At 66.8% G+C, this 13,292-nt stretch overlaps 4 protein-coding genes across 4 annotated transcripts; all 4 read left to right on the top strand.

Moving 5' to 3' along the window:
* Window positions 1-461: 461 nt before the first annotated feature.
* EMIHUDRAFT_196548 (hypothetical protein) lies at window positions 462-2,333 on the top strand (the record flags this gene model as incomplete). Its single annotated transcript, XM_005770718.1, has 1 exon — window positions 462-2,333. One exon carries the CDS (start codon window positions 462-464, stop codon window positions 2,331-2,333), a length of 1,872 nt encoding a protein of 623 aa, XP_005770775.1.
* Window positions 2,334-2,554: 221 nt separating this feature from the next.
* EMIHUDRAFT_196547 (hypothetical protein) lies at window positions 2,555-3,676 on the top strand (the record flags this gene model as incomplete). The annotated part of the gene is made up of 1 exon (XM_005770717.1): window positions 2,555-3,676. The coding sequence occupies one exon, from the start codon at window positions 2,555-2,557 to the stop codon at window positions 3,674-3,676; it is 1,122 nt and encodes a 373-aa protein (XP_005770774.1).
* Window positions 3,677-3,856: 180 nt separating this feature from the next.
* EMIHUDRAFT_448030 (hypothetical protein) lies at window positions 3,857-5,462 on the top strand (the record flags this gene model as incomplete). Its single annotated transcript, XM_005770716.1, has 3 exons — window positions 3,857-4,590; window positions 4,669-5,048; window positions 5,121-5,462. The coding sequence occupies 3 exons, from the start codon at window positions 3,857-3,859 to the stop codon at window positions 5,408-5,410; spliced, it is 1,404 nt and encodes a 467-aa protein (XP_005770773.1). The 3' UTR covers window positions 5,411-5,462.
* Window positions 5,463-8,576: 3,114 nt separating this feature from the next.
* On the top strand, window positions 8,577-9,867 carry EMIHUDRAFT_96085 (putative mitochondrial chaperone BCS1; the record flags this gene model as incomplete). Its single annotated transcript, XM_005770715.1, has 3 exons — window positions 8,577-9,049; window positions 9,140-9,524; window positions 9,607-9,867. 3 exons carry the CDS (start codon window positions 8,577-8,579, stop codon window positions 9,865-9,867), a joined length of 1,119 nt encoding a protein of 372 aa, XP_005770772.1.
* Between the last annotated feature and the right edge of the window lie 3,425 nt (window positions 9,868-13,292).

Genomic DNA, 13,292 nt, shown 5'->3' with positions numbered 1-13,292 from the left:
GACAGGCTCGCAGCGCGGTGCACGGTGGACTCCCAACTCCACTGGCGGTCTCATCTCAGTCTAGCGACCTGCCTCCAGCTTCTTGCTGGCAGTCTCTCGCTACCACAGGCACACTGACACAGGGGTGGCAGGGGCGGCGGCAGCCGAGTCACCCACATACTATGCGGGCCTCACTAGAGGTGCGGCCTGTGTGTGTCCTACCCCCCCCCCCAAAAAACTCAAAAACTCGCAAACCCTGTCAGCAGAGTCATCCTACGGGAATGTACGTAAGAGCCAGGGGGTGGGGGGTGGGGTGGGGGGGGGGGTCTTTCACATAAACGCACAACCCCGGACCCAAGACGCACAAGCACAGACAGGGGGTCTTTCACGATGAATTTCCGGCCTTCGGAGCTGAACAGCGCCTCGTCCCACCGAGCCTCGTCCGAGAGAACGTCCCGCCTGTGTCTTTCGGCGATAGCACGATGGTGTTCTCGCGCCGGCCGTCCAGGGACCTCAACGCTGCGAGCCAGACGCCCACGACGGCAGCAGATGGGCTTGGGTTCCCAACCACGCAGTCGCTCCTCGATGCGCTTCCCAGCCCCAAGCTCAAGGGCGACGGTTCGGCGTCCGGCAAGAAGTCGGTCACCGGCCATGGCTGGGCTCCGAGACATGGAGGCGACGAGGCGCTGCTGGTCGCAAAGGCGCTGAAGGCGCGTCCCGACCTGGCGAGGCGGGCTCGTGGCCTGGCCGAATGCCCTCGCCTTCTCCTCGTCCTCGTTGGCTTGCCTGCTCGCGGCAAGTCCATCCTCGCGGACAAGCTGGAGCGTTTCCTCAACTGGCGCGGCTGGAAGACCGGCGCCTTCTCGGCAGGCGCGTGCCAGCGAGAGGGACGGCCGGCCGCAAGGGGAGGGGAGCAGGGGACTAGGGGAGAGAAGGCCCTTCTCGGCACAGGCGCGACGCGACGCAAGCTGGAGGGCGAGGGCAGCGGCGGTGCCGCCTTCTTCGACAGCGCCAACGTGGGCTCGTCTGTGGCGCGTGGCAAGATCGCAAACGCCGTGCTCAAGGAGGCGCTCTCCTTCTTCGACACGGGCGGCGAGATCGCGATCTTCGACTCGTCGAACGCCTCCAAGGACCGGCGCGCGATGCTCTCCGAGAGTGTTCACGCCCACGGCGAGGCGACGGGCCGCCCGATCGCGATCGTGTTTGTCGAGTCGATCCTCACATCGCCGACGCTGCTGCTGGCAAACATGAAGGCCAAGGTGCGCGCCAGCCCCGACTTTTACGCGCTCCACGAGCCGGCGGCGATGGAGTCGCTCAAGCAGCGGATCGTCCACTATGAGCGCGACTACGAGTCCTGCTCGGAGGAGGAGGGGCCGTACATCAAGCTCTTCGACCTCTCCTCCAAGGCGCATGCCCCGCACCCCGCACGAGCCTCTCCCCATCTTCTCTCCGCCCACAACCCCCACCCCCTCTGCTCCCCGACCCCGTCGCCTGGAAAGGTCGAGGCCTCGCACATCTACGGCCGCGTCTCGTCGTCGGTCCTGCCCTACCTCCTCTCGATAACCTTCGTTGCGCGCCCCGTCGCACTCGTCTCTGTCCCTGACAACGACGACACCGGCAACTTTGCTGCGGCGCTCGCAGCCTGGGCGGAGGACCACGCCGGCCCGCTCCAGGTGATCAGCTCGACGCACCCGGCCGCCATGGCGGCGGCGGCGAGGGTCGCGCAGGCCAAGCAGGCGCAGAGCCCGTCGCACGGCCGGAAGACCGCCTTTGCGTGCGACGAGCACGGCGAGCGGGGCTGGCCAGCATCCTCCTGCCCAAGGAACGCAGCGTGCCACGACATGTCCACGACATGTCCCGTAGGAGGGGGCGAGCAGGGGCTGGCCTCCGTCGGCCCTCCGATCCACTTCGCCGAGCTGCTGCCGAGTAGCCTCGGCAGCGGCGACTCGCCCCCGACCAGCTTCGAGGAGCGCGCCGCCCTCGGCGCGGGCACGAGCCCCAAGGACCTCGTGCGCCGCCTCGAGCCAAGTGTGCTCGAGTTGGAGAAGCGGCTGGCACCGCTGCTGGTCGTGGCACACGCGGCGCCGTGCCGCGCGCTGCGAGCCTACCTGCTCGGCCTGCTGCAGCCGAGAGAGCCACTTCGGCGGGCCGTGCAGTGGCCATCCGCCCGTGCGAGAATAGGCGCGCCGCTGCTGGAGTCGCTACACGCCTCCTCCTCGGCCGGAGCCGCCGCCCTCGCCGACGACGCCACGTCACTCGTCGAGCTCACGCCGTCCGACAAGATCTATGGCTTTGCCGAGAGCATCGTGTCGCTGGCCCGCCGGAGCGGCATCGTGGGAGCAGGCTCCGCCTGAGCACACATAGCGGGCCAAATGGGACCTGTCGGCTGAGAGAGGTTGTAGGTGCGCTGTTAGCAGAACACGACACAGAGCTCACACAGAATCACAGCGGGAGGAAAGGGAGAGTACATAGGTAAGGAAAGTTTTAAGTGCCAGCCGCGAATTCTTGGGGGGGGGGGGGGTTGCTACTCGACGAATCTCTTTGTACCGTCTGCTGCCGGTCAAACCCCACACACATGCGGCAGGCGACTCTCGCGCTTCGCAGCGCCACGGTCGTCCGCCTTGCTACCTCGAATCCGGGAGACACGCACGCGCTGACAGCCTGGCTCGCATCCAACGAGCGCGCCCGCCCGCGCTGCGTCCTCGGCAAGACCGAAGGCAACGGATGCGTGAATGACTTCACACGCGGCTATGCTTCGCTCGTGGTCGAGCAGGCCCTCCGATCGGCAGGCCGACTCGAAGACACGTCAATCATCATGTCGGGCGGCACGGAGGGCGTGCTGACGCCTCACATTCTCGTGTTTGCCGATGTGGCGCAGGACACGCCTAGCGTGGCCGGCCCACCAACGGCGCTCAGCCTTGGCGTGGCGCGCACGCGAGACTTGGGCGCACACGAGATCGGCCGGCGCGCTCAGGTTGAGGCGACGCATGAAGCCGTGCTCTCCGCGTGCAGGGACGCGCACCTGTCGCCGGCGGACGTGTGCTTTGCGCAGATCAAGTGCCCGCTGCTCACTCCGAAGCGTGTCGCCGCCGCCGCGCTGCCGTGCGCGACGCACGATGGCTACACGTCGATGGGCCTGAGCAGGGGCGCATCGGCTCTTGGCGTGGCGCTAGCAACGGGCGAGCTGTCGCGCGGCGACCTCGACGCCGCCGTCGAGCGGCTCTGCGAGCCGGAAGGCCTGAGCGGCTTCAGCAGCAGCGTCGCCAGCGCAAGCGCCGGGATCGAGCTTCGGCACTCGGAGGTCTTTGTGCTCGGCAACGCGGCCGGCAGCGCCTCCCCTCTCCGCGCCGCTCACTGCGTGATGCGGGACGCGCTCGACAGCCCGGCGGTCTGCCGCATGCTCGCCGAGGCGGGACTGTCTCTCGACAACGGGCAGCTGACTCCCGCCTCGCAGGCGCGCGTGCGCGCCGTCCTCGCCAAGGCGGACCCCGCCGCCGCGGTGCGAGGCGAGCGGACGACGATGTGCTCCGACTCGGACCTGCACGCGACGAGGCACGCCCGGGCGGCGGTCGGCGGCCTGCTCGCGGGGCTCACCGGCTGTACCAACCTGTACGTGTCGGGTGGCGCGGAGCATCAGGGACCCGCGGGGGGCGGGCCGGTGTGTGTCGTCTACGAGGCGGGAGAGGGGGAGGGGTGAGAAGCGCCGTTTTGCGGCTCTTTGAGGCAGAGCACTCGGAGCACTTGCAGTGCGGTCATTAGCCTCACAACCGGGACGAGTGCGATGAATTCTTTCAGGGATGTTGTTTCAAAATTCTTTTCCAGCCTACCCGAGCTGCTCCAGGACTAGAGCCGAAGGCCTCTGATCGTGCGCCACGGGATGCTGCTCGTTGCCTCGGCCGCAGCCGCACACAAGCTCGCGGCACCGGCTTCGCCGACGCCTGCCGCCGCGGCCCTTCGCCGCGCGCTCCTCTTTTCCGGCTTCGAGCCTCCGCCGCGCGTCACCAGGCTCATCGAGGCATCGGCCGCGCAGGGCGCGCTGGACGATCTCGACTCGGCCTCGGCCGATTTCGAGGCCACCGTGCGCCGCCTGCGAGACGCGGCCGGCTTTTCCGGCTCGCCCGCCTGGCATGACCCCAGCGGCCTGCCGTGGGCTGGCGCGCTCGAGGCCGCAGCTCCAGCCATCCGCGCGGAGCTGCTCTCGGTGCAGGAGCAGCAGGCGGAGGATGCGGCGTCTTGGGGCGGCGCGGACTACGAGGCCATAGCCGCAGAGTGGCGGATCTTCCACCTCTGGAAGGACGGCGCGTGGTTGCCGGAGGCGGTGGCCCGCTACCCGCAGACCGTCGCGCTGCTTCGGCGGCTCGAGGCGTCCCACGGGCTGCGGCTCAACCCGCTGCAGAATGTGGCGTGCGGCTTCGCGCGCCAGCCTCCAGGCTCGGGCATCGCTCCGCACTGCGACGGCAACCTGCTCGGGCTGACGTGCCACCTCGGGCTGCGCGTGCCGGCCGGGGAGGAGTGCTGGATCGAGGTGGGCGGCGAGCGGCGGAGGTGGCGCGAGGGCCAGCTCCTGCTGATGGACACCACGCAGACGCACTCCACGCGCAACGGCGGCGAGTGCGACAACGATACGGCTCTTCTCTCGGAGCGGCCGCCTGCCCCTTCCCTGACCTTTCCCGGATCCCTCTCCTGCAGGTGCGACCGCGACATCCTCATGCTCAACGTGCTTCGGCCCGAGCTCGACGCGGGGGAGTTGGAGGCGTTCGCGCACTACCTCCGCGCGCCGCCGCTGCGGCTGCTCGCCCTCAACCCGGGCTGGCTGAGCGTGCCGTCGGGCGCGCTCTGCTGCGCTCCGAGCGGCGAGGAGGAGGGGCGCGAGGAGGGGGGAGCCGTGAGGCTGCTCCCGGCCGGGCCGTGGCTGCCGCAGCGGCCGCAGGGCGGCACCGACGGCGTCGTGCGGTTCGAGCCGCTGTCCGACCGGCGGTACCGCGTCGCGAGCGGGGCGGCGCTGGTGCCGCGCGAGCTGCCGTCGGAGGCGGCCGCGCCGAGCCGGCTGCTGCCGCCCCTGCCTCCGGGTGTGCCTCGCGCTAACCCGGCTGAGTGTGAGCGGATGCCGCCCGACTGACGCTGGGCGAGCGTGACGGTAGGCGCCGATGTGGAGCCGTGCGCAGCAGCCATCGACGCCGAGGGGTGCCTCGAGTGGGTGGGCGTGGCCGCCGGCCGCGAGAGCGCGTGGCTGCGCCCCTCGCGGGAGGGGACGGCGGCAGAGGCGCCGGAAGAGGCGCGGGGCGAGGAGGCGCAGGATGTGCTGCTCGCGCACCGGAGGCTGCTGCGCGAGCCGCAGCGCTTCCTCGCGTGGCTGCCCGTCTACGATGCGGACGACGAAGAGCTTCTCGATCTCGTGAGGGACAGTGATGCTGCGGGTGGCCAAACATGAGGTTGATCAAACACGAAACAGCGATTTTGACACTTCAAAAAATTTGCGTCGCACTAAATCTAAAACCCAGTATTGTACAGACTTCGAGAACATTTTTTTCAGTACGATGTTCTCTTATTCAGGGGCTCTCTTCTTTCGTTAGATTTAGAATAGTTAGAGGCTGCGCAGGCCGTCCCGTTTGCTGTTTGCATAAAAAACGCCTGTCTGTTGCCTTGCGCTCAGCGGCGCTGCGCGCGCGCGCCGGGGCTGTCTCACTCACGTGCCGCAATATGTGTCACACACGGCGGCTTCTGCCACCTCTCGATTGGTTCCACTTTCTACGCACTCCTACCGGGGAAGGGGCGCTTGGGAGCGGGGGCGGGGGCGGGGGCGGGGGCGGGGGTGGGGGCGGGGGCGCGCAGCGCGCGGCGCGCGCAACAGAGGGTAGGGGTGGGGAAGACGGCGAGGAGGGGGCGGCGGCGGCGGCGGCGGCGGCAGCGCGCGGCGCGCGCGACGGAGGGGCGGAGCAGCGACCGCTGGCGCGGTCGCTGCTCCGTCTGTGCCAGTGACGCGCGCTCTGCGCCGCTGCACAGAGCGCGCGTCAGGCAAAGGAGGGCAAGCGTGGCGGCGCGGGACGCGCGGCGGCGGCGGCGAGCAGCCGAGCGCTCCGTGAGCGGTGAGGCGGCCGGGCGAGGGCGCGGCGGGTGACGGGTCAAGGGAGCAGCCCACACCCGGCGTCGCTTTTTGAGCGACGCCTGTGGCACGCCTGCGCAGGGGCCGCAGGGCGGTCAGTTGTGGGGCGAGGCGGTGCCGGCCGCGGGCCGGGTGCAAGGCGCCGGCCTCGGCGCCGCCTCGGCGCGCCGCACGGGCGCGGGGCGCCTCTGAGCGGGAGCCGAAGGTTTGAAGCGGTGGGAGGTGGTAGGTGGTACTGTCCAAGCCTAAAGTCTGGGCAGTTGCGGAGGACACGATCCCGGCGTGAACACGCCGATCTGGCAAAATCCCGAGTGCCTACCGCACGCGCCGCGACGCGGCGCGTGCGGTAGGCTTTGTTTGAAGTTAAAAGTCGAATCAGGGCGCCGTCGGCGTTGTCCCCCGATTTTGTCCCCCGGACCGCCCGTCCGGACCGCTCCGGGACGCACGCCGGCGAGGCACCATCAAGCTGCTATACGGCCCCGGCATTGCCTTCCCAGGCTTAGCTAGACTGAGAGATATTGTGCACATGGTTGGTCTCTACAATATATACACTGACACTGAACCTCCCAGAGCTCGTCCCGGTCCGTCACGGCCATCCTCGGCCTCCGGAGGGCCCCCGGCCGCGGCGCGGTACGTCGGCGTCACAAATCCGACCACAGAGCACCGGGACGCGGTCGGGCGATCCGAGGCCCAGGTGGGCGTATGCATTGCCCATCCAGGGCTATCACCTGGACCTATCAACAGGCGCCTGCGGCGCCGTGGTCAGGAGCTGCTGTTCACGCCGGTCCACACTTTCATAGTGGACAGTAGGGTGGTGGGGGTGAGTTGACTTTGCGGCAGAGGCCGTCCCTAGCTGTGAACAGCAAAACGGGACAGTATTTAGTACTTTCACACTCTTGATGTCAAACTTGCAAACATGCAAGTCGTGGCTTTAGGCGGCGACGGGCGCGGTGCAGAGGTGGATCCAGCTCAATGATGAGCTACGGCGCGCGCATAATGAAGAGAGAGGAACACATCGAGTGGCTGAGGAAGCTCTTCACTGGGTGGAAAGAGGCTCGGCCGGCCTTGAGGGAGTCGCAGAGGAGGGATAACGCAGGCAACGCAGGGACGGGCCAACAGCCAGTGGGACGAACGAGGGCCGCGACGGCGGCTCAAGCGGGAGGGAGCGGAGACGGTGGGCAGCGAGCGAAGTGGGCGAGACTGATGATGCTCCTTCGGACCCCTGGTTCGGACCTTCGCCTTAGGGAGCGGTTCAGTAGCTGGGGGGCTTCAGGGTGGTGCTCACGCAAAAGGAATCGACGCGATGTGCAAAGCATACAAGAAGGGGAGAAGGAAGAGGAGAGACGCCGGTGAGGACGAAGCAGAGACTAGCGCAGACGAGAGCAGGGCAGACCCGGGGACTGGGGAGCCGGAGCAGACGGCATCGGCCGCCGAGGGAACGTTGGGAAGAGGCACGAGGAGGGCGGCGACCTCGACCGACTATGGAGGACCCGTCGCCAGACGACGCAGGGCAGAAGACGCCCTCTCCGAATTGTTTTTTGGCATAGCGAAAAGAATTCTTCTTCGTGCGACGGGGCCTCTTTTGGTACTGCGGCGTACCTGTGAGTTGTGTCGAACCTGTGTGCTAATAAATAAATAAATAAAACCGACACACCAAACAAGGGGTGGGAGAAGAACAGGGTCCCCACCTGCACGAGCAGGATTTGGGAAGGAGACGATCAGGGACACAGGGGAACGGCGAGGGAACGGGAGTGGGGAGAGCGCATCGCGACATGGAGGGGGGCCGCTGGGCAGGGTTCACCCACACGACAGGGTCCCAGGGATTCCCCTCTCGTATAGGACAAAGTTGCACCCGGCGGCACGGGGGCAGGCGCGGGCCTCCTACTGGTTGCGCTCTCCTAGTTCAACCTAAAAGAAAGAAAGAAATCCGCAGGGACCAAGGGAGGGATGGGAGGACGGCACGCCGCCACCATACAGGGATTTTAAGGAGAGGAGTGTGGTGCTAGCCGTCCTAGTTCAACCTGGGTATTGGGGTCTGAATTCTTCTTCGCACAACACGATTCTTCTTCCTGGCTGTCGGCGGGAATTCTTCTTCCTGGCTGCCCGCGTCCAGAGAAGCTGTCGGTCCACAGCTGCTTCTATTGTTGCGCTAGCTGGCTGCTTCTTGTTGCGCTAGCTGGCTGCTTCTTGTTGCGCTAGCTGCTTGTGCAAATGCAAGGCGAGGATGCTTCGCGGGAGCCTCTTCCTCGAATGACGAATGCTTTCGGAGGAACCAGCAGCCTCGCCGGCACACAAGTGGAGGTCGCAAGCGTAAGCACTGCCAGACGCGGCGGCCGCCGCACGCACACGTCCACTCACTCCCCCGCCGCGTCCGCAGATCCACGCACACAGCACGCTGCACGCTGCCCTATGCGAGTATGCGGTGGAGCACGCGACGCCGACAAGTCTCGCCGCTGGGGCAACCACATCAGCGCGGAGCCCTGGCTCAGCCGTGATGGCGATGATGAAAGGGCTCGCCGGAGCGGTGGTGGCAAACGAGGTGGAGGACGCACGCGGCGGAAGCGGCGGGCGCAACTCCATGACGACCTCCCTCTCGCTCGGCTACGGCTCGACAGAGATCACGTACGTAGCCGAGCGAGAGATCACGTACACCTTCCTGCTCACCAAGCAGGGCCTCGGCCCGCCTCGGCCGCGCGAGGGCATCTACACCACGCTGGTGCTGTCGCACCCGGAGTCCGGTGCTGCGGTCGTCGCGGCGATGCAGAAGCTCTGCGACGCGGCCCTTGCCGAGTACAACACCGCCCGCCCGGGCAAGATCGCCCTCCTCTCCTTCAACGCCAAAGTCAACAGCTGGCACCGCGACCGGATGCTCATCAAGCGCCCGCTCGAGAGCGTCATCCTGCCCGCCTCGTGCGACAAGGTGGTCGAGGAGGTGCGCGAGTTCCTCGACGCAGAGACGCGCCGCTGGTGCTCGCGCCTCCTCCCGACCCGACCGCCTCTCAGAGACCGCCTCCCGCCGCCTGCGTCTCTCTCACCCACCCTCCCCACCGCCCGCAGGTATCTGGAGCACGGCATCCCGTACAAGCGCACCTTCCTCCTGTACGGCCCTCCCGGCTGCGGCAAGTCGTCCCTCATCCGCGCGGTCGCCTCCGAGTTCGACTGCTCGGTCTGCATGGTCTCCCTCGCCGACCGCGGCCTGCAGGACACCGGCCTGCGTACTGCGATGGCCACGGCGCCGGCCAAGGCGCTGATTGCCTTTGAGGACGTCGACGCGTTATTCGGCCACCACCGCGAGCGCGGCGAGGCGGCCAACAACGTCACCTTCTCCGGCCTGCTCAACGCGCTCGACGGCGTGTCCGACCCGAGCGGAACGATCATTTTCCTCACCACAAACCACAAGGACCGCCTCGACCCCGCGCTGATCCGGCAGGGCCGGTGCGACGTGCAGGCGGAGCGGGGGCCTGCGAGACCAGCCCTGTGTGCGCCCTCCTCTGCGGGCTCAGTTGCCACGACGTAATCGCTAGGTGGAGCTGACGTTTGCGGTGGACGAGCAGCTCGCAAAGTGCTTCTCCCGCTTCTACCATTCGGCGACGGCCGCCGACACCGACCGGTTCGTCGCAAACGTGCGCGCCAAGGCGGGCGGGTCGCGCGTGACGATGGCGCAGCTGCAGGAACACTTTGTGCAGCACCGGAAGAGCACGCTGGCGGAGGCGGTCAAGGACATCCGCCTCGGCGGGCAGGGCTCGGACTCCGCGATGCAGAGCAGCGCCAGCATCTACTCCTGAGATGTCCGGGCGTTGTATTTTGCGGTTCCGAAAATTCCTCTTATTCGAGCTGAGCTCACAGCGCACTTAGGGGCACTTGCGACTTGGAGCACTAATGGAGTGCAGGCTAGTGCCATTTCACTCTGACACGCTAATCTTGAAAACGTCTCCAACGGAGCTCCGTGTTGCTTCCAGCGCCCTCCCCCGCGCTCCCTGCGGCCATGGCCGATGCTCCTAGAAAGAGAGGTCATCTGGCTACCGCGAGAGCGACCCAACTCGTCGACATCGTCCGATGATGGTGCCGCAAAGTCAGCCTTCGGAGGCTATCGTGGGGTCGCCGAGCCGGCAGTAGCCGTGACATGTGGTTCCACCACCCCTCGTAGGCTTTGCCTCTGACCGCCACCGTTCCCAGGCTGCCTAATTGGATGAAAAGGAAGGCTCGGCGAGCGTATAGAAGCGTGCTCGACCTCGTCGTGGCAACCTGTACGGCAGCGCTGGTAGGCGCGATGAGCGTCGTGCCACCTGACCCGAGACGGGTCGCAGGCGTCGTACCGAGCGCGTCGAGACCGTGTCCTGATGTGATCTGCACGGGTGAGTCACGTCGGCGTCAAAGGAGCGACGTGCGACCTGTCAGAGCTTGATCTCCAATCTCAGCGGCGTCGAGTCGTCTCCGGCGGCGACAATTTTGTCCCTCCCCAGGACGCACAGAAGCAGCTGCGACCCCGCCGAGTGGACGGGGGCACTCCGCGCCACCTGCCGAGTGCCCCCGTCCACTTGGCGGGGTCGCAGCTGCCTCTGGAAGGCACCGAGAGGGACAAAATGGCGCAAATGGTCAAATCAAGGTTTTGTAACGCGAGCTGTGCCACAGTGAAATGGCACTAGCCGCAGGCATCCAACCCCTCAGACGTGAGACGAAAACGACTAACACGAGTACGAGAGCGACGGCGAGAGAAAAGCGAGCGACAGACACAGAGCGCGCGAGAGAAGCGCGTGAAGCGACCAACAAGTGTCGGGCGCCGCGCGCTGTCTACGCCGAGAGGTGAGAGCTCACGCGTCGGACCGAGTACATGTAGATGAACGCGCGAGCGAGAGAGAGAGTCGACACTACAAAACGACTCTCGTGTGCGCCGCGCGCAACCGCCCCCGCACACTCGTTAGCGCACACAATGTGCCCTACCTCACGTGTGTGCGCGCCAAGACGTTGGCCTAACACGCGCGCATAGACTGCGAGTACTGCGCGCTTCAACCTCGGCGGCGCAGCACGCGCCCTCTCCCTATCGACTGCCGCCACCTCGCCGCCTCGGTGGCCATAAACAACAAAATCATGGAATCGTCGCCGCGAGAGCCCGTCGACTGCGCGCTAGACGGTGAGGTAGTCAATGGGCGTGATGATTGCGGAGTCGCACGTCGTGTCGCTGAACGTGATGACCTTGAAGTCGGGGTTCACCTCTGCGATCTTGCGCAGCCACTCCATGCACGCGCCGCACGGGTCGAGCGGATTGAGCGCCTTGGTGAGCGAACACAGGCGAGTGAGGGTGAGAGCACTGCATCTCACGTGAAGCCAATGGCACAGTGAACACGGCCGCAACTCGGTTGAGCACGCAGCTGAATACGTGTCTCTTGAAGCGCTAGTGGAATAGAGGCGTGTGCACTGCGCGCCACGTCTCTGCCGTCCACCAGCTCGTCGGGCGGTCTCTCGGCGAGCGAGACCGAGAGCACCTGCTCGCAAGTTTCTGTTGTGCACTCACGGCTCGTGCGGCGGCTCTCGGCCAGCGGGGCGGAGAGCACCGCCACAGAGCGGATGTCCTCGCGCCGGAGCGTCTGGTCGGACGCGAGCGCGTTGCCTGATCAGGGCACAGGGACAGGTGTGAAGAGACGCTTTTCGCAGCAGCCGGTCGGAGCGGACGAACTCGCCGATGGCGTTCCGCTCGGCGCAGAGCGTGCCGGTCGGCATGGAGACCTCGAGGTTCATGCCGCGGTAGAACTGGTTGGGTGCGCCCGGCGTCGGCTTGCGGCAGAGCAGCACCGCCAGCACCGCCTTGTGCGACTTGCGCAGCCAAAAGGAGGAGAGCTCGTTCGGCGCCGCGTACGTTGCCGCCTGCTGTGAACAGCGTCTGCTCCGCCCTCCACCTCACACGCCAACACGGGCGGCGGGGCACTCGCGCTCGCCGCGGAGCACACGGGGCATTGGGTGGTGTCTAGCGCTCTCAGGAGCACGGGTGCAGCCCCCGCCTGCTCCTGCGGCGCCCCGTCTCGCACCGCCTCGAACTGGCGTCGGTACGAGCGCATCTCCTCGACGACAAGCCTGCGGTGTGCAGCCGCACCGTCTCCTCGGCCAGCAGCAACGTGAGATGATGCGATGGGATGTGACAGGATGTGCGACGGGCCTGTCCTCCTCGGCCAGCAGCTGCGTCGGCACCGCAGGCCGCATCTCGAGCTTGTTGAAAGCCTGACGCAAGCAAGTTGAGAGGGCGTGAAAGCGGTGCCTTGCAGTGCATACCGCGAAGACGACTGCAGCACAGCGGAGTACGGCCGAACGCGCGTGCCGTCTCGAGTCGGGTCACGGGCCCCGCCTTCCGCATCTCCTCCCGCATCTAGACTTCGGGGTTGCGTGGAAGTCGACGTCCGTCTCGACGAGCTGGTCGCTGTCCCACCACGTCTTGAGCCGCCAGACGTGCAGGTAGTTCGGCCTGCAACCAAGGATCCGGACTCCGGCCCCCTCTCAACAGCCTTGGGCCGCCGACGCGTACGGTTCGCCGGTACGGCCGCAGCGACGCGTTGAGCGCGGCGATGCGAGCCTGATGCCCAGCCAGCCGAGTTTGGCCGAGATTGCCCGAGGTCGAGACGCCGCCGCCAGAGAGCTCGGTGCCGGCGCTCCATCGGCGAGCGAGAGAGTGATGTTGAGGTAGCGCGGCCACTCCTCGCCTGTTCGCAGCTAGAGCTGTGACGAGGCGCTGCCCACGGCTGGACGCAGCGCGGACACTGCCCGCCGTGCGCGGCGACGACGGCGGCGCGCTCGCGCTCGATGACCGGAAGCACCTCCCGCTGCACGAAGCCGAGGTTGTCGTCGTACCTGCTCACGGGCGGAGGCGTGACGGGGCGCTGCCGACAGCACCTCCCGCTGTCAACGCCGAGGGCGTCGCTCGTGCCGGAACATGCCGCCCGTCGACGAGACGTGCACCACGCGGATGTCTGCAGAGGGCCACGTGAGCAGTGGGTGATGGCCATGACGCGCCCATCGCCCACCCTGGCCCTCTTCGGGCTGGACCAGTGTGCTGCTACTACGGTCCCGCCCGGCAACGCTGCTACAAGAAGAGAAGCCCTCAGGCATCAGAAGAGGAGCCGCTGGGAGGAGAAGGGAGCCGCCACCCGCCGCGCCTGCATAGCACAGCTGCACAAACCGCTCGACGAGGTACGATGTGCAGTGGGTCGAGTTTGCGTCGGGG

This window comes from Emiliania huxleyi, assembly GCF_000372725.1.
Source record: "Emiliania huxleyi CCMP1516 unplaced genomic scaffold EMIHUscaffold_4, whole genome shotgun sequence".
NCBI lineage: Eukaryota > Haptophyta > Isochrysidales > Noelaerhabdaceae > Emiliania > Emiliania huxleyi.
Note: the sequence above shows the minus strand (reverse complement) of the source record. Positions and strands in the feature narration are given on the sequence as shown.